The sequence below is a fragment of the Astatotilapia calliptera genome, chromosome 10, assembly GCF_964374335.1.
Source record: "Astatotilapia calliptera chromosome 10, fAstCal68.1, whole genome shotgun sequence".
Lineage (NCBI taxonomy): Eukaryota > Metazoa > Chordata > Actinopteri > Cichliformes > Cichlidae > Astatotilapia > Astatotilapia calliptera.
In genome coordinates, this window is record NC_137431.1 from 30910631 (window position 1) to 30932045 (window position 21415).

The 21415-nt window shown below is 39.5% G+C and overlaps 1 protein-coding gene across 2 annotated transcripts in view; it reads right to left on the reverse strand.

Moving 5' to 3' along the window:
• LOC113017693 (polypeptide N-acetylgalactosaminyltransferase 10-like) overlaps nucleotides 1–21415 on the reverse strand; it is a 121979-nt gene that overhangs the window by 35687 nt on the left and 64877 nt on the right. For both annotated transcript variants that reach the window (XM_080307335.1, XM_080307336.1), the window contains exons 5-6: nucleotides 5947–6132; nucleotides 2485–2668 (exon numbers count right to left, since the gene is read on the reverse strand). In XM_080307335.1, the coding sequence (XP_080163461.1) occupies nucleotides 2485–2668; nucleotides 5947–6132 (370 nt within the window). The remainder of the gene's footprint in view (nucleotides 1–2484; nucleotides 2669–5946; nucleotides 6133–21415) is intronic.

Here is a 21415-nt window from a genome sequence, read left to right on the forward strand (position 1 = left end):
TGCAGCCAATCATTTAAACAAGAGACTCACAAATTATCAAAAAATAACAACACACACACAAAAATGTCTCAGCTCATTCTGTCCAACCAACAGCTTGAAACGTCAACATAAACAATTTAAAAAAACTCCATATGAGGGACAACTGTAGTCACAATGATGTCACTCATTGGGTTGTGATGTTCACTTTCAGCATCGTGGTCATCACCAATATGTTTTTTGTTTGTTTTTTTTAGGATCCTGCTTTTAAGGGAGAGGGTCGAGTGTAGAGCAGGGCGATATGACCAAAAATATTTATCACGATATACATTTGAAAATTTGCGATAACGATATAACTGACGATATAATTCACACTAGACAAAATACTTTACAACTCCTCAACTTTATTGGTGCAAAAAACAAAAACAAAACAAAAAACATCAATGTATTTTCACTTAAACAAGCAGCTGTTTTTTTTTTTATGTGCATTAAAGTTATATAAAAATGTAACAGTGCAAATGCAAATTCCTTGCTGACAGTTTAACCAAAAGGCGTTTCCAGTGGAAACTGGCCGACACATCCTCAGCATAACCATGTGTAATATGCACAAAACTTAAAAAGAGGTTATACACACACAATACGGTAACATTATGTTGAAGCACAGTACGTATCACTCCGCGAGGCGCCTGCCTATGACAGCCGTAATGCTCCGACAATTACGCCGCGGTGCGGCTTCGTAGCTCAGCAAAGTCGTACTGAAACATTTGACAGATTTTTGAGCGCCGTGTACATAAAATCGTTTCGAGGTCAGTAAACACAACCAGAAGTCATACATAAGGCACACGGGATTATAAGGGGCACTGTCGATTTTCAGAAAAATTAAAGGATTGATTTTAAGTGCGCCGTATTTTCCAAAAAAAATACGGTAACAACAACGGACCGCTAGCATGCTCTACCAAAAATAGTGCTTTGTTGTGTATCTGACGGACGAAAGCTAAACCAGTTCCACACCACTGAAGTTGGAGCATTTTTACAAACCAATTCTGGTTCATCCGTTTCATTCAACGATCCACTTTCGCCCTTCTCATTCTCCATCGCCGCCATGCTTTTTCCGCCATGTGCGTATGAAAACAAAGGCACTGCGCCTGCGCGTTTTACCCATATTCTATCGCGATATTTCATTTTCTTATCTTTGCCCAACATTATACCGGTATTACCGTGAACAGTATGATATGGCCCAGCCCTAGTCGAGTGCCAGTTATCATCTAAGCTAGCAATGTCAATTAGTGCAAAGAGCACCCAGGCACCACATGGGTCCAACACAGACACCAATACCTGCTAATTACTGCAGGTACAAATAATTGGGTAGAATTTCACTCACCAAACCTGAAGCATAGACATTTTCAGTGGGTTTTTAGTACAATTAACCACACAGTGGGCCACATGATTTGCCAGACAACTGCATTACAAATGCTCCAAATAGCACAAACGCAGTTGGAAGGTCCACTTCCAACTGTGTTTGTTGGAAGTGGACCTAATGACTTGAATAAGCTGAGCTGCAGCCCAGCGAAGGCACCCGTCTCTCAATATCTCTATATGGCTGAGTTAGAAAAATAAATAAATGAATCACTTCCCATTTCATTTTTATAAAGTTTCGTCTTATTAGCTAGAGTTTGACTTAGTTTGAGGCCATTTGACAAACTGCATTTTTTGGAATTGTCATGCTGTATAAAACATGAGGTGACTGTGAAATGACCTAAATATCCACCGATCTCTAAATTGTTTTAACTCTAGAACTCACAGATCTACATAGATCTGTTTTTAAGCTATTGCTGCATAAAAGCTAATACAATAGCAGCTAAAAGTAAAGGTTAAGTAATTCCTTGAAGAGCTCTGCCCTAACTGAAGTAGCAAAATAATATAAAAATAGCTGAATGTCGCTCTTTTCCCACTCATAAACCCTACCTGACAAGAAAAACCAAGTAAGTCATAGTTCAGTGCTGCAACATAATCAGTCTTTTATAATGACATAGCTTTTGATATAGATATTGTACTGGCATTAAAAATCAGAGACAACATTTAAGACAGCGAGCTGGCAGCTTCACTTCACCGCCACACTCGTTCATTGAAATCCGAGAAAGCTTCCATTTCTCTGTACACTCTGGAATGTAAGACTGGGATTTTGGCATTTATCCACTTTGGAAATGGAATTCATTTTCATGTTTTGCAGCTTAATGGGGCAGTAGTCGAGTGCTTTAGTATCCATCCTATGCAACACTCAGGTGTAAACGCGTGTATGAGCATAGCAGTGCCAACAAAGACCTTCAGTGAATAAACACGGTGTGGTGTAAATCATTCAGAGGTGCACAGCTCAGACAAACCCAGTTGAAAAGCTTTAAGTCCCACTGGGGTCACCCATGGAACAGATGCATGCATTTAGTCATGGCACAATCAGATAATGGGTATAAAAATAAAAAAAATCCCTAACCAAGTATCAGAGTCACTCACTCAAAGGGTTCACTGGGGTCGTCCTTCTGCAGCTCTGTGGGGATCGGGATCCGCTTGTAATACATTTCCCAGTCAAACGCCCCTCGCATGGCGTCGCCCGCCTGTGTTTCATAGCCAAAGTTGTCGTGGTCGATGACATCAATCATCGGGCATACGATAGTCTTCCTGTTCTGGGCGATTCGGTCTGAGAGGGACAGAAGGAGGCACACACGATGGCGAGCAGGTTATGACAACAGATGGTGCAGAAAAGTCGTTTCCAAGCTTTGTGGCTTTAGACCTTTTACAGCCAAGCAAAGCCTACCCACCCTCCTGTCCACAGACTGCAGGTTATGAGGGGTCGGTGGGCTGTTTAAACAACTGGTGAAACTCTGTGTGTGTGTGTGTGTGTGTGTGTGTGTGTGTGTGTGTGTGTGTGTGTGTGTGTGTGTGTGTGTACAAAATGAAAATTTGCTCCTGTGTTACAAACTGAAATGTATCAATCCTGACCATTTTTACCATGATTTATCTTTTACCATTGGTAAAAAACATGTTTTTAGGAACAAATAAAATGATTGATAATTTTTTACAAAATATTAATTTCTTTTTCTACCATTTACTTTTACAGGAAAAAAGGTTAAAAGGTTTCAGTATAAATCAGTAACCATCGCCTCATATCTCTCAGCTCCATCTAGCTTAGATTTATTGCTTTGTGACTGGCTGAAATCTAATGGATGAATTATAACGCTCACTTATTTTACATGTGTCATTGTGTTGTCATTAGTTGTGTGCGCATAATCGAAGCAGCGTACAGATGTAAAAATGTCGTAAACCTGCGGTTTTTCTAGTCGTCAGTAAGGGAGCCACTCCTCTGACTACAGCAGGTTAGATCCCACAGGAGTCAGAAAATGACCCTACTTCTCATTTGAATGATATCAAACACTTTTCTGATAAGCACATTTACCATTTTAGCTCACACACCTCGGGTAGTTGTAACAAACAGACCTGCCCTTCAGACAGCAATACACAGAGTAGAGGCACCTTAGATCAAATGCTGCTGGTCACATGATCACATTACATGGAAACCATATGCAGTCCAAGCCCATAGAATGAGTATTCTTTACTCATTCTAACTCATATCCTGGATTTCAAAATGTGATATGTATGCTTAAATGTCTGTGTGGGCTGGCATAAACATCGAGTGCTACAAGAAAGCATGATCAGGAAAGTTCAGCTGCTAATCACCAAGCGTATGAATCACACTGTGGCTTGCTTGAGTTATGCTGGCACTGAGCATGTACATCTCCCAAGGAGAGAACACTTTACTCTAACAATAAGAACACTTCTGGATTTACACTTTGGCTCCTAAAGGTCTCAATCAATAAATTGATGTTATTTTAGTTTTTTTTATGATCCCTTGTATTTTTATGTCTGGCTGGTTCAGCTTCTGGCTGTCTGTATACAATGATACAACCTTCATTTTTTATTTCATTTTTCATTTATTTTTTAGTGCTTTTACCCCCCAAGTGTTACATTTTTCTTTCTTGGATGAATTTATTTATTTACTTATTCAGAGATTCAATAATATTTCAGACAGTTAACAGTGTGTAATGCACCACCCACACATGACTTTGAGATGTTATTTATCTAGCAACTATGTAATATATGGGCTCTGAATGGACATCTTCACGTGATGAGCTCACATGACCAACAACATTCATTATCTGATGAAGAGCAGATGTGCTTGAAACATTAAAACAAACATGATGGTTGTTGTAATGAGGCAATGAAGAGTGAGAGCTGTTGTCTAATTTTTTGGCCCAGCAAATTTCCCACTTTTTGGTATATTTTATTCTATTTTTTAAAATCGTATTTAATAGATTTTTGGACACTTTTACACTTGTACAGCTGCTGTTATTGTGTATATACCGTATTTCCCGGACTACAAAGCGCACCTAAATATTAGCTGCACAAGCTAAAATCAGGGGAAAATCCTGTTTTGTACATACATTAGCCGCACCTGACTAAAAGCCGCAGGTGTTTCAATGTTGACTTATCATATGTAAGAGAATATGCACAAAGCGAATTGTCAGGAAAGAGATGGCTGTTTGGAGACACCCCTTTTATTAATATTTTGAAAAACAAGTTATGGGTACATATTTGCACATGTAGTACATAACAGTAGCCTACAGCACACCAGAAAAATAGATTCGGACTACCTTTTAGGCTCAGGTGCAGTGACACGGCTTTAACAAGAAGAAAAGTCAGTCATTCACCATCTTTCTCTTCTTCCTGCGCACTAAAACCACCAAAGTCCTCTTCTCCAGTGTCGGATACAAACAGGCTCAGGATGGCTTCATCATCCACTCTTCTTCTCTCCTTCGTTGTCACTTTCAAAACCAAAGAAATCCTCATTGTCAGTGTCAGAGTCGAACACCCTCAGAAGGGCCGTGGCGGTGTCCTCCTCTCCATCATGCAGCAGTCCAGCCCTTCAAAATCCGTTGGTGATCGTGGATTTTTTCACACTTTTCCACGCTGTCAGAATCCACCGGTGGAGTTGGGCATAACTTGCTTTTTGGGCATAACTTGCAAGTTTATCGCCGCTCATCATCCACAACTCCCGCTGAACGCGTACCGCTACTATGAAGTTTGTTTTTCGCGCTACTTCGTACGGCACTACGTTGCCTGGCGGACGGACATGTGACTAACATACCACTCTTGAACCCCGATCCTTCCGCCAGGCAACGTAGTGCCGTACAACAGCGGAACACACAAAACAAATCGTCTTACGATATGACAAAAATCATGGACAATCCATAGAAAAGCCGCACCTGACTAAAAGCCGCAGGGTTCAAAGCTTGTGCAAAAAGTAGCGGCTTATAGCCCGACAATTACGGTATATATATATATATATATATATATATATATATATATATATATATATATATATATATATACATATATATATATATACACACATATATATATATTTTTTTATATTTATTTATTTATATTTCTTCATACATTCTTATATAGTTCTATGCTGTGTATTGTGTATTTTGTTGTACAGTTATTTTATTTTCAACTTTAATTTATATATTTTATCTTATTCTTTCCCAGTTAAATTTACCCTTCATTCTAAATTGTGTTGTACAGTTATTTCATTTTTAACCTTAATTTATATTTTATTCCTTCCTAGTTAAATTTACCCTTTTTAATTTTTCATATTTATTTCCTCTTATTCATAGCCTTTTCTTTTTTTTAGGTCACGGGCAGTTGTCTAAGCATTTCACTGCATATCGTACTGTGTATGACTGTGTACGTGACAAATAAAATTTGAATTTGAATTTTTATTTTTCCCCAAAATGAGTTTAACGTCACACGTAAAGAGCAGCCATCACTAAGGTTATGACCTAGGCACACAGTGCAGGCCGGTTGAGGATTGGGCTCATGTTAAGGGTCATGGCTCAATAATGAAGTCCTCACCCAGCAGTGGAGGCAGCCAGTTCACATTGGCTTCACAGTGCGAGTCTAGGAAGGTGAGGACTTCTCCTTTAGCAGCAGCTGCTCCAAGCAGGCGAGTCCGGATCAGACCCTCCCTCTTCTTGGTCCTCAGGATGCGAACCTTTGGCAGCCGTACCATGTACTCCTCTAGTGCCACCTTAAGGTGTTCTGAAGAGACAACATGAGAGAGAGCATAATTTAAAGAGTGGAAAAAAAAATGCCATAATGGTATAGAGAGGATCAATATCATACCTTGTTAATGCGTGCAGGTAAATACGGATCTACTGGCATGAACTGCTTCAGAAAACTGTCCACAAATAGGAAACCCTCACAACAAAAATGCTCTTCAAAAAACATGAAAAGAAAACTAACCCATTAGCTGTCACCATCAAACACGACATCTGCTGCTGCCACATGCTCCACACTGAAATGTCCCCCTTAAGGCCTCTACATCATAACGTACTTTCACCCATACAGAGAAAAACTTTATATTACTTACTTTTCTACACTCACTGACTTTTTTTTCCTTTTTTTTTTTATATCTGCAGTCATTAGACAGAATGTTACCCTCAAGAGGAAGAAACCAACTGCGAGGAATGAAAAAAGAATTAAATCAGCCCCTCTAATGTGCGGTCATAAAGGCTTTTGGCAAGAAATACAAAAAACACAAAACAAAAAGAAACAGTGCTGCTGCCAAAATTGTGATGATGTTCATTCTACCCAAAACTCATAATGTCCCATTATGGACCCTTTTCCCAACAACAATCCCTTCACTGAGTAAATTACACGATCAAAGAGTTTTATTAAAGTTCATGTCTGAGCCACTGGTCCTATGCATGGCAGCTGTGCCATTTTCCCGTGTTTCTCTAGCAGCAGTGACAGTAAATCTCAACCCAGAGTGAGGTGTCAGTCAAATGGTCAGTTCCATCGCCTAAAATGGCAAATACACTGGAACAGGGTGGATGGTGTGTGTGTGTGTGTGTGTGTGTGTGTGTGTGTGTGTGTGTGTCGGGGGGGGGATCTATATATATGGCGACATATATATAAAGACAGGGCAACTTGAAAGCGTCAATCAATCAGAGACTGGGCTTATACATGCACATTTTCTCCAATCTTTCATCACAGCTCGTCTTTGACAGAAATCAATCCTGCTCTAAATGGAGCCTTTAAGTCTTTCTGCTCAAACGCCCAGTCAGCTGTGACAGGTCAATAAATATAAAAATAAGTCACACTTAAAGCCATGTTTCACTGGCCATCTGTCTAGTGTTAATGTTTCTAAAGCTGTCAACCATTGCAGAGAAAAACCCAGAAAGTCCAGTGTTGTAGTAGAAAACTGAATGTACTCCACCTCAATCCATCCATCGCTTTTCACTTTCTGTTTAAATATTCAGTAACCACCAAAAAAATCATTTGCACTTAAACCTCAAAAGGGGAACATCTTGATAAGACGCTATATGTTACAAACCAACTGGACGTGAATGGTCGCAGTTATAATGTTATCCACTGTGAGCAAAGACAAAACAGATGCACTGGAAAAGCAAACCAAACAAATTGTGCTTCCTAAATAGTCTCCAACAGACAGACATGACTCAGCACTGTCTTTTAATCCATCTGTCTACTGTTAGACAAATGATTTAATTGCCTCCAAATCTGACGTCTACAGTGACTCTGCAGAGGATCATGTTCCAGCTCACCAAACAGTCAAACTACAGCGCCAGAAAACAAAAACGCAACAAATGTCACATCAAGTCTCTTTGAGCACATGGTTTGAGGTCAAAAATCATTTGCAGAGGCTTGGGTTTTTTGAAGAAGAAGAAAGACGTCATGATCAAAGTGTGCCTTCACCATTCTAAGGTACTGACCAACTCAATTAAAAATGTATTTATTTAGTGCTAACTCACAATATATTAGGACACATTACATTATAAAGTTAAGACCTTGCAAACCCAACAAACTCTGCTTTCATTGAACAATATCCATGCTGCAATCTCTGGGGCTAAAAAAAAGAAGCCTGCACAGAAGTATCAAACACAGCAAAGATGGGTTGTGTTTCCATTCTGTTAAGTTAGAGTCTACCATTTTATTAGCACTAATAGTTTCTCAACACCAATTAACAGAGTAAAACATGTGTTTCTGTGAATTGTTCATACAAGTTTCATGTGCAAATACCTATCCAAGCTCATCATTTTGGTACTTCACCCTCTTGTCCAAACATGGTAGCTTCCAGCTCCCCAAAAAGCTAACACAGAACTAACTAACATAGAAGGGACACCATTGAGGCTTCAAGCAAAATTTTTGCAGGCACATCACAAGCCCATCACTATATCGCCTCTATTTAAAGAAGTCTAAATCATTCATAGTAATACACGAATGAGGTCCAGTGTGACTCAGACAAATAAATGTGCCTCATTGTACCATTTTTTCTTCTCTTTTGCACCTCTTCTCTGCATCAACATCAAAAATGTGAACAAGAACATTTCTCAGGACTACAAAAAGAGAACATTATATACATAATAAAGGAAGATACGCTTTACATTAAAATATTACCTCTGTCAGTGTTCCTCCTTACAAATGGCCCACTGTCACAAAGGAGCTCCCTCTAACACGTCCACTAATTGGATTTTGAATATCAGAAGGGTAGAAGGAGGAAAGGCGGCAGTCCTTTTACACCTTCAAACTGTAATCTGCAGCTGCTCAAATGACTGACAGTGTCTTTATCTCTGCACTCAGTTGTTTCTTTCCAGCTGTAATTCTTTCACTTTTTGTTCTACCTTTGTTGCTTCACTTCCCAACCTTCATCCCTCATTCCGCTCGTCTCTGTTCTGATGCTGCTTGGCAGCCATTGCCTCTTGGAGAGGTACTCCTAATCCCAACAGACATCAGAGGCACTGAAAATGGGAGAACTGGCCAAAACCAACAAACCAGACGCCAGCTGGTCCTCCGATTTGTCTCCATCCTCACACTTTCCCTTCATCCTTTTTTTTTTTTTAACTTTCATTAACTTTTTAATGAAACTGAGGCTAAGAAGATGACAGCTCATCACTTGAAGCCTAACACCAAAATTCACCATCATTTCCCAGCTAGTCCAAAGAGACAGGACCTGGTCCAAACACTCCCCAATCAGACATTATTAAAGCAAAGCAAAGCGAATTAGACAACAGCAGTAATCAAGACCAGAGTGAGAGGTGCTGTCTATCAAACTGTCACAGAGGTCTCCGCTACGTAATCCTGAAGGCCTCAATTGAGATGCAGCCCGCCTCAAGTGGTCTGGCTCTAATTAGCCCTATCCAATTTGAAATATTAAAAAAAATACTTTAAAGCCAGGAAATAATTTATTTAGCAAAGTGATAATGAAATCAACTTTCTGTCTCTCCCTGTTGGTCCTGTGATAGACCGACAACCCGACGTGCCCCACTTCTCAATCCAATTAAAACTGGCATAAGTTCTGATAGTTGGAAAAGTTCTGAAAGCACTTGCCTAACATTGGGTTGTTTCCTTATACGCCACCAAAATGCCTCTGACCTGTCTGGGGCATTACAACAGGACCTTTGGGGATATCCTGTGGTGTTTGTAACCAAAATGCTGGCAGTAGCTCCTGTGGGACATGTGGGCTGTGGGCTGCAGCCTCTATGGAGGAGGCTAGGTCCACTGAATGGTGCCAATTCTAGATTGGATTGGGATCTGGGGAGGCGGGAGGCTGGAGGTTGGGTCAGTGCCTTGGGCTCATTGTCATGTTTCTTCAGCTGTTCCCGGGCAGTTTGTTTTGTGGCAGAACATAATGTCCTGCTGGGGGAAGCCAATGACACTGAGGAGTGTACAATAGCCTTTAGCTAGGTTGTACATGCCTAGGTAACCTCAAAATGCATGACATATCACAGCCCAAAGACTCACAGGAGGCTATTGCATGATCAATGTTATTCACTTCACCTGTCAGAGGTTTTAATGTTGTGGCTGACAAATATGTATGTAGTGAGATAAAATATAAGCACTGTTGTTCTCCCTCCTGATGACCTATGTGCCTTTAACATAATCTTGTGACACAGATATACATAGATCTCCATGGATGTATCACCAGTTACTGGTGGTTGGATGGATTATGGTTGGTTGGAAATTTTTTTGAGGGGGAGGAAAAAAAAAAAAAAAAAAAAAAAAAAAAATCACCCAACCTTAATACAAAATGTTTCTGTGTGTGTGTTTCAGGTCTCATTATATAATAAAAAAAAAATCAATATAATGTAACAGATTTCAGAATACTTGCCAATTCTGTACTTGTAAAATCTTTCAAATAATTCCTACAGCCAAGTAGAGTAATTGGAGATTAGTAAGTTTATAGGTGATATACTTTATATTAAAATGAGTCATTGCAGCAATAATATAAGCTACACAGTTTTGACATTGGAATAATGGCTGAGGGGCTCCATAGGGTCAATGCCACCATTAGAGAAAAGAAGGCCTTCACCTTCATTACATGGCAATAAATCAGCCCATTAGCTATTAAGCATTAGGAGATTGATTCAGGCTAAACTTTTGCCCTGCATGGGGCGATTCTTACATAGCCTCCCTAATGACAAGCAGGGAGATTAAACAATGAACATTTGCATTTCATGTAAAGCGCATTCAGACTAGGAAAGGAAAGCGGGAAAGGTTATGGTGTCTAATTATGAATGGTTAATTTGACCTGAATAAATTGGAATACGGCTCCTCTGGTTTACTGAAAACTGCCAGGGTTATAAATCACTCTAATGAGAGCAGGCTGACATCGGCAAACACATTAGTCATTATTAGAATGTGAAATCCAGGACATGAAGAGGGCTCGGACATCGTCGATGCCGGGGTCAGTTCTGTAGACCCCATTTACCGAACTAACAAACAATCGCTGCCTTCAATCTCTTTCTGTTCCAGGAATGCATCTTCCTCTTAGTCATTTATTAGAATTAAACCACAAACAATAAAACTAAGAGGGGAAAAAAAGAAGAGGTCAGGGTGAAACGTGGGCACCAGAGCAAGTATTTAACTGGTACAGTGGTTCCCAAGATCTTTCAGCCCCAGAACCACCAGATCACAGAAAAGATTAATATGAATTTGACCAAGATACTGTACATGCAATAAATACCAGTTTTAGTAGCACCTCAAAAGTAATCATGAAGACCACCTTCCAAACACATTATAGCAAAGAAACTATGCTAAACAAGAAAAAAAAACTCACTTTAAAAAAAATAAAAAAAATCACAATATCAACTATAAAAATATTTAATCACATCAACTTAACTTTATCCACAACTTCAACGCGCCTCATTTTGCTTAACAAAAATGTTTTGCAAATTTGCAAAGATTGGAACAAACTACCTTTCAATATTTAAAAAGTGTACAGGGTCTTGTGGTGCAATATCTTTTGTTTAATATAAAGATGAAAAATCCCCTGTATTATAACCATGAGAAACCTGGGGTTGGGGGAAATCACAAAAGTTTTGTCATGAAAATTATGCATGAGGGTAAATATTCCGCCTTCAATGGCATATTTACCCATTTTAATGGATAAAAATCCTTAAACATTTGCTGATGTGGATATGACGTGGCAAATGTGTTAATTTAAATTCAGTTTAAACCGTATGTGGACGTTTACAACTCATCATTTACTGATGCATTGCTTTCAGGTTACCGTTTAACAGGTATGGTTTCTGTCTTAACCGGTGTTTAATTGTTGCCTTAGTATTTCATCTTCTTTAAATAGCTACTATCCCACTTGCTAGTTTTTCATTATGTCAAGCTAAAACGTTTGAGAGTTAATCTAGGTTGTTAGCTAGCTATTTCAACTGTTAGCCTAAAATGTCAATATTTAAAAAAAAAAAAAAAAAAAAGTAACCCAAGTGCAGCTAGCCATCAACTGCTGGCCATACTTTAAAATATAACTTTACAACTAGTTTCATAACAATTTAAGCTATCCATTTTATTTATTGATTTTGCTAAAACATATTTATCCACCTTGGTAGGTAAAAAAAAAAAAAAAAAAAAAGAACAAACTGCTAACCATAATTAACTATTAACTAAGATGATTATGATGATGGTAGCCATTTCAACTTTGGACATTATACTAGCTAGGAATGTCCTATGTTAACCATATTTTTTTACTATAAATTTCAGTCTTCTTGTTTTATAATTTTAGCTATTTTACCCATTGATGGACTAAATTAGCTACCAATTTGGTTGATTGTTGATCCTCTAGCTAACAATTAACATTGCTATTTTACCAAAATTCTAATTTGTTTTTAAACATATGACAAATTTTTTTCTTGTCTGTTACATATATGAATTCATTCATTTTGACTCTTATTTGGAAACTTTTTCTACATTACTTGTAGCTATTCGGCAACCTGTTTAAAAAAAAAGTTTTAAGAGACCCCCTTAGAGTAAGAAGAAAAAACAAAGACTAAAAAGCTGAAGCATCTGTAATCCTGATCAATAATCCAGATTTGTTGAATATTTTGAGGGGTTCAGAAACGCCAGCTGTATAAAATAACCAACACATCCATAACACAGTTCATCATTCCTTCCTGTATATGTTGTGTTGGTAGAAGCTGGGGGGATTTTCAATTCAATTAACCTCAAATTAGAGTGAATCCAATGTGTCATCCAAATCTCATCTTTCCAACGTGCTGGATTACTTCCCAGAAGTCTTGGCACAGCACCAAAGAACCAAGCTGCTAATTTATTCCTCCAAAATATTCGGCTGCTTCTGTGAACTCTATCACACATCCTCTCTTTGAGCCAAAGCTGAAAACATCTGAAGCAGCTTTTTTTTTTTTTTGGCAACAGTCATAAAAAAAGAAGGATGCTGACGGAAAGTCCGTGATGACATAAGCCAGTCTGAGGGATTTTTTTCCCCTTCTTTTTCAAGAACACTCCCCCTCATCTTCCCCAGTCACACAAAATATACACTGCTTAAATATCTACTGAGCCAATGATAAGAGATGTATTACAGATGTGCACTTTGCTGTCACATCATAAAATGATGAAAGCAATATTTTGAAAAGCAAGGAGAGGACGGACAATTTCATGTTTCTGCCTTCAAGCACTGTCAAACATTTAGAGCACAGGCACACAAGCTCCTGCTTCACAGCAAACACTACCGCCTCTATGGGGCTGCCTCAGTTCTCCTGCATATTTCAATTCTTTGGTTTTTCCATGTTTCTTCCATTTCCCTTAAATAGGACACTAGAAGTAAGATGTGTTTTATACATGTAGGACCATGTACATGGAAAATGTTGCCTTAAAAAGGAGGATACTAGATCCAAGCAGGAGGTAATTACACTTGTTGGAGACTTCTTTTAGTACAGAAAATGACCTTATTGCCACTTAATCAGTAACCCCCTAGAAAATACTTTGTCGTATTGCCCTCTGTGACTCAGTTCCACCCATTGCTCTAATTCATTTTTAAAACACCAAGATAGCCCAGATGTTCACCTTGAATCCTGAAGAAGGGACTTCACTAATGGTTGATACCACTTTGGCTTTATTACAGCTAATGGTTGGTTTTCTCTTTTATTTGGATTTTATATCGGTGGACCGCATTTAGAGCGTAGTTATTTCAGACCCACTCTAAATAATATCCTTCACAGTCAAACATATTTCTTCATCCAACCAACAAGCAAGCTCAGAATCTGGATTTAAAGAGACTAAAGGCTAAAAGTTCATCCGTGCTTTCCAGTTGTTTTCTAGGTTATAGGTGGTAATGTTTCAAGGACAATTTCCTGTCTCTGTATTCCTTTTTTTTTTTTTTTTTTTTTTTTTAAAGAAAATTTGTTCTTGCATTCCATTTCTTCTGGTCTACGAGTGAAATTGACCTCTTATATGTCTGACCAACTGTCAAGCCTGCAAAAAAATTCAGTCAGTGCGTCTAAGAGGGAATCCATTAAAAGCGAGGCATTAGCAGAGAGCATGCTCTTCTGATCAGGTCAGTCTGCCCTGATTCAGACCATGTTTTGCTTTTCTATCCACAGAAACAGCAGAAAGGAGCCAAATGGCAAAACTGGTTAAAAAATAGTTTCCATGTTGGCCCAGAAGGAATCACAAATGCTTCACATATTGATTCACTGAATTTATAAATTTCTCCAACTAGCTACAAGCAAAAATCAAACATTTTATAATTCAAACCAAGCTCATATTATTGGGGTGTGAAGAGCTTTCTGGGAAGATTGGACCAGTGAGAAAGGAATATGCATGCATTGACGCATTTGACTGTTTTCCATGTTTACTCTCTGAAATACACCAACTCTCTAAATGCTTACGCATTGCGCTTAAAGCTGTAGAAGTAGTCTGCAAAAAACAAAAATAAATGTAAACAATGAAAAAAGATGAAACTGGGCAGAAGTGGGAGCATTTGATATGACAGAGGAAGCCAGTGGCCAAACAGACAGAACAGCAACAGCTACAAAGACAGAGTCACTGCTAACGTGGCAGCACTGATGCTGTGCTCACTCTAAATCTCCAAACCTCATCCTGTCAAGCAGCCCCGTACTGCTGCTGTCGACTGCTATAAAAATATCCCTGTGGGGATTGTTAGTCCTTGAGAGTCATTTCCACGGTCTGAACAGACTGCCAGCTTGGACCTGAGAATTTAAGTTTTGTCACAGATACTATCATCCAGGTTCTGTTGACAATGGAATAGCAAAAAAATATTTTATTGAAAATATAAGCTTTTGGTTCCCAATGTGATTTTTTAAATCAATTAAACTCGATGGCTCAACTACATTTAGCTTTTTCATAACCCAACCTTTGTTTCAGGCCAAGCGAAGAAGAATTCAGAAAGGAAACAAATGCTTTTTTCCTTTGGCATAAGCAATATTTTTCATACTATCAATTCTCAAAACTATGCTTCAGTTCTTTAGTCTTTGTATGATGTGCTTTATTATTTGTTAAGCAACAACAGCCATCAAACTGCTCACTTTGTATTCTTCTATGTACCGTTTAGGAATAAAGGAAAGAAATGGCAAAGCGTGATGGCACGCTGGATGTTTGGATCAATAAGTCATTTTTCAATAACACTTATCATGTGTGCTTAAACACCTTCATGCCAACAAATGTACATGATGCAAACTAAAACACAAACACTTCTCTTTTGAGTGTCAATGGAGGGGTTTTATATACTTATTGGTTTGGTTTGTGATTTTAAGCCTTCCTTAATTGTCTGTTTTGAAGAAGTGTTATGTGGGATTAAAGATACGTCAGCTGCCTCCTGTTGTCACATAATTTGACTGTCTAGTTCTTGATCTGCCAAAAAAATATTTATAGTTATAATCTTGTTTCTCTAGTCTCTTCTTTAATTCCCTCCTAGCAGTTACTTCCTATTATAAAAGGATTCAACTCCCCCCCCTCCACGCCTCCCACCAGGTGAACATGCCGAAAACACCAAACCTAGGAGGTGTCCAGGAGATCAGAAGCAACTTAACTGGATTCTTCCAATGTGGAAGGAGCACCAGCTCAAATCTGAGTCCCTCACAAATATCCAAGTTCCTCACCCTCGCTGAAACCATATACCCTTTACAGCAGGAGTGTCCAACTCCAGGCCTCAAGGTTTGCAGGTTTTTGATGTGTCCTTGATCCACAGCTGATTTAAATGGCTAAATTACCGCCTCAACATGTCTTGAAGTTCTCCAGAGGCCTGTTAATGAGCTAATCATTTGATTCAGTTGTGCTGACCCAGGGTGAGATCTAAAACCTGCAAGACATCAGCCCTTGGGGCCTGGAGTTGGACACCCCTGCTTCACAGGGAAGCAGTTCTACTGCTCATCTTATTCTGTTAGTCACTTCCCTAAGTTTGCAGGTCAGGTTAGTAACATAAAGCGGCCAGTAAACAATAGCTCTGCCCTGAAGAAAACAGAGGGAACATTTGCTGTAGCAAGGAGTGATCACGTGACTTGGTGTGCATTAAAGGTAAGTTCTATTTATCAAGACAGTCTCAGACCGCAGCAAATGTTACACCAATATGCATGGGAGTAGGGATGGGTATCGAAAACTGCCGTTCCCACTGTTCCAATTCCTTGGAATTGTTTGCCATTTTTGTAAATGATTCCCTTATTGATTCCAGTCGCCCCGAATGACGTCACCACATTGCGGAGCGTCATTTATCTGGCAGGAAACACGGCGCCTAAGCGGCTTAAACGCTCAAAAGTTTGATTATACTTTACGAGAACGGATGACAACAGGGCAACTTGCAATACTTGCAAAGTAGATATTTCATTTAAGGGAGGAAACACTACGAATATGCAAAAGTATTTGTTCACAAAACACACGATGACCTTAAATGAATGTCGTGTTTTTAATTCCGCTCGACTCGTGAATCTCAACCCAGCAGCAGCGGTAACGTTTGCACGTCCTCTCCTGTTAATGCGGCAGGTAAATAATCAACTAACAGTGCATATTATGTTAGCGCGATCTGCCTTATTACAAACCTGCCATTACTGTGCATTTAGGCGACCACGAAGAGACAGACAGAGTCTGGCTGGCTCAGATGCTGGCAGTTGTCGCTGCAGTCTACCGGTAGAGTCTCCTTTCAGGCCAGGACAGACAAGTTTGTGGTCAAAGGCTTGCACCCATTTGCCACAGCAGATGCCCTCGATTTTCGGTAAGTGAATGTGTTTAATTGTAGGCAGGGACATTACTGGATATTCTTGTGTAATTGCTACAGAATAATTTATGTTATACTTTGTTATTGCTACAGAAGAGTATTCATTTTATTAATTTATATTTACAAATTTTTTTCCTGGGGACCCTGTGACACCCCATGGAAGAACCGTAGGCTGGATCTCTTAAGATCTCACAGTTGGGTTTGTAAGGCCATGTTACCTCTAAATTTCTATCTTGTTCAAAGAGAAGATATAAAACAAAGTTCTAAGCTAATCTTCTTTTTAAAAAAGAATTGATAAGAGAATCGATAAAGAATCGAATCGTTAAACAGAATCGAAAATGGAATCGGAATCGTGAAAATCTTATAAATACCCATCCCTACATAGGAGGTAATAAAACACGTCTCAGATTTGGTGAAAAGCTGAACATTCAGCTAGCGTACAGCCACTAATTGTTCCAGGTGCTTACTTTGGAGTTTCTTCCTTCTCCAAATTGCACAGCAGACAAATGGGCTCTGTTCTCCAGAGAAGGCCATTAAAGCACAGTAACAGCTCTCCAGCTCAAACTATCCCCTGTATTATTGACCATTTTTCATATCATTGTACATTTCTCTCCCCTGTTCCTCCCCTTCTCTTTTGTTTTGTGCTCAACTATTAACCTATATGGATAATTATTTTGATACTAAGATTGTCTCCTTTACACTGGCAGAGTGCCAGACATTTGCACTAATATACATGCAAATGATCCCTGTAAGTCACAGCTGGGTACAGAACACTGGACACGTTTTGAATCGAAATCTTTTGTGGCAAGAATTTTTTGGAAAACAAAGATCTTTATGTGCCGCTCTCTGTCTCGCTCAATTTTTCACTTTTCTCCAACATATCTGGATGCTTACAGGTGCTAATGAAGTCAGCCTCCCCAGAGAACAGCTCTCATCTCTAAAGCATACGCCAATTAAAAAGGCAAACACTTGATAAAACATAACATGCTCCACTACTTCGCACAGCCTCTCCTGTAACATAAAAAAAAAAAATAAAAAAAATAAAAAAAATACAAAAAGCACCGCCTTTTACCCCCTGGCCCTCAAAACGGCTTTATTAGAGAAACAACATTAGCTCCCCCAAATTAAACATGACATGACAGGTGAGCAATGCAGACAAGAACACTGAGAACGACTGGGGTCACCTTCTCAGAAGCACATGCTGTACACCATTTATATGGATTTTAAAGTATAGTCTCCATTCCTTGAGGCTACTGCCTGCAGCTCTTCTTTGCACTGGCTGAAACAATAGCGACCACAGAGAGGCAACGTGCCCATCGTAGGGATCTAGTCAGGACACTGAAATAGACTGGTGGCATAGCTTCCAGTTCTGTAGGGTTAGCAGCCAGGAGACATTTGCCTGTGTCCCACTGGACCTTCATGTTTTAAAACATTATTTAGCACTTTTTCATTCATTTAATCTGCCATAGTCCATACCATAGTCTACCACCAGTGAAAAACAAAGACAAAGATTGCAGAGGTTTATGAAGTTCTATTTTGCACATTATCAATGAATACAAAAAAGAAAATACAAAAATACAAAATTTACACCAACTCTCTTTTATAACTGTTCAAAGTCACTTGAGGATTTAGACACAGGCCACCTACAGACTCATTTTTGGAGTCTGTGAACAGCTTTAACAATAAGACACTGCTGAGTCCTCTGAGTCAGGACAGAGGTGGCATTCTGCACTCCTAGTAAAGCTGCTCCATATCATATCTTCTATGATTATTTCACAATTAACTTTTATATAATATAAAAATGTCATCGTAATGGCAATAATATTGCTATAGCAACACCATGCCTTTCCTGGTGCGCACAACAATAAGACCAGGCCGGGCGTGTCAGCCTCCGATAGTGATTTAGTGCCAGGAAAGCGAGTTACTTCAACAACCTCCAACAAAACAGTACTTTGCATGAAAATGATCCTCTAAAAGTGGAAACAAACTTTTTGACTACTTTAGGAACTTTTGCAACCCAAATCTAAAATGACTCCACCAGTCGTTGGAGCACTCAGTAGATGCGCTCCATATGACATGAGGTGGATGGAAATGACTGACGTAAAGGAGGGCGTTAAAGCAAATGGTTAAAAGGCTCAAACCAAGATCTGTACAAAATGTATGTTTTATTATGTGACAGTTATGGATAAACTTGTGTTAAGCAGTTATTTTACAGTTTGTGCTTACATTTGATTTCTGCTGCTTCACCATTATTACATTATAATGCTGCTGGTGCATCTTGTTTCAATAGATTCTCATTTCAAATTCGGAAGAATGTCATCAGTGACAGTAGCTCACTGGAAAAGAATAATGGAAAATGCCTTTACTTAATGCATCTACTTATGTTGCTGTCTGCATGCTGTGAGCATCAATAAAACGCTGTTCAGCTTTTTATATCATTTCAGAAATTTTGTTAGTGTAAATTCTCAAAATTCTGTGATATTAATTTTAGGGCTATTTTGCCCACCCCTACTGTATTCTTTCTCTAGTAACCACAGCATCACATAATGGAGTGTGCACCTACTCGCCTACATGGTCAGACATGCAGATGACAGATGGTGAGCAGAAAAATCCATGGAGAAACTAGCCCATTAGCTGAGCTAACCTTGAAAGTACTGGGGAGGTTGGGAAGCTGGAGCAAGCCAACAGTCCCCTGCAGGGAGAGCGAGAGCTGAACATCCTCCCTGCACGGGCTGTGGAAATTCAATTACAGCCTAATGAAGAGTGAGCTGACCTCCCCGCACCGCCACCCCTCCTCCTTCATCCCTCTCTCCTCTCACCAAGCTGAAGCTCATCATTTACTGTAGCTGGGCAGGTTGGCAGGTCTAACTGGTTTCACTGAGACCGCAGGCATCTTTGTCCACAGAATATCCATGTCTCCTGACATTACACTGTTTGTGTACAATGGATTCCTGCCCTATTGTGTTATTTCTGTCCTTCTAAATCCTTCTCTTTTTGCCATCTGTCTTCTTTTTCCTTTACTAAGTTGAGGGCTAACAGGCTACTCAATTTTGTCACAATCATTGTCACAGAAGCTCTCAGCGCTAGCCCACTAATACTGATACAGAACGAATAACCTCCTGTCCAATCAATCTTTTATTTTTCCCTCACATCCTGGTCTTTGTTTTGATTTTGTTTCTATTCTTCCCCTATTTGTTCAAAGGTAACAAGGAAGTATTTACAGAAATAACAGGCTACTTTTAAAGTTCTTCAGGTATCACAAATGAAATAAATGATGAATAATAGTCAGTGTGCCAATAATAGTCAGCAGGGTCATGTTGATACCTATATTTGTACATCAATTGGCTCATTATTTTGGTCAGTACTTGGAGCAATTGTTTCCTAGTTTCTTCAAGCCAATTATCTTTACCACAAAATATCAGAATTGGAAACTGTGCCATTCTCATTTACTCACATGCATATTTGTAAAACTACCAATGACTAAACAAAGCAAATCCTGTGCTCTGCTATTCTGTGTTAAAATGTCAAAAAACAGGAATGAAAAACACATCTGAAAAGCCAGTTTCAATAAACGCAGAGTTTAAGGAGTTACTAAAGCATACAGTAGGAAACGACAACAGGCAGCTTTTCAGCAAGCACTGAAGAAGCCAAAGAAAACGTCCAGAGACGACTCCCAGCCTGTGAAAATAACAAGCTCTTCCCCAATACACTGACCAGCTGTTGTCAGTTGGAGATAATATGAGTTTTTGTGCTCTCATCAAAGTAGTAGAACCCAGGCATGAGATGCACCACATCATAGTAACTGTAAAAAGAAAGCTCCAAGACTTTTGCAGGACCGTCAACCTTTATTAATGATATATAGAGTAGCTGTGTCAGCCCAATGTTGCTCTCAACTGTGCAGTGAATTAGTGGCAATTTTGCTCTGCAGAGAGAGCAGTTCAACATGCAAAGCAGCTCTGGAGTTTTTGAAGCTAGGTTAAGGAGAGAGGTGAGCAGCAGTGTGGCTTCATGCTGAAAAAGAGCACTACAGATGTGATGTTTGCTTTGAGAGTGCTGATGGAGAAGTACAGAGCAGGTCAGAAGGCGCTACTACTGAGTCTCTGTGGATCTAGAGAAGTGTGTGACGGTGATACAGGACATGTATGAGGACAGTGAGGCAGCGGTGAGGTATGTGGAAGGAGTGACAGATTGAATCGAGCTGGGGGTGGGATTCCATCTGAGATTGGCTCCGAGCCCCTTTTTGTTTGTAGTGTGATGGACAGGTTGACAGACGAGGTCAGGGAGGAGTCTCGATGGACTGATGTTTGCAGATGACATTTTGATCTGTAGTGAGAGCTGGGAACAGATGCTGGGAACCTGCAGAGGTGGAGGTATGCACTGGAGAGAAGAGGAATAAAACTTAAAGCAACACAGAACAGATGTAACGGTAAAATAAGGAGTAGAGGTAGTAAATGTAGATGAGTGGGAGGAGTGGGAGGAGTGGGAGATGAGTCCGGGGTGACAGCAGAGGTTATGGAGTTATGAGAAAAAGTAAGAGAGGCAAAGCTAACATGGTCTGGGCATGTGCAGACAGTGGATAGACTGGAAAGGATACTTGAAACACCAGGTAAGAGAAAAAGAAACCACCGAAGACTCTTGAGTGTCGGTAAGGGGCCATACAGAGGGCTGGTGTAACAAAGGTGGATGTTAGGAATAGTGTGAGGGAGCCACATTATGTGGAGACTCCTCAAAGTAAGAAGAAGATGGTAGCCAAACAGTAAGAGATGTGTTTAATGATATGCTTTAGATGTGTGTTTCATCCAGTTCACAATGTGCCACAAAACAATA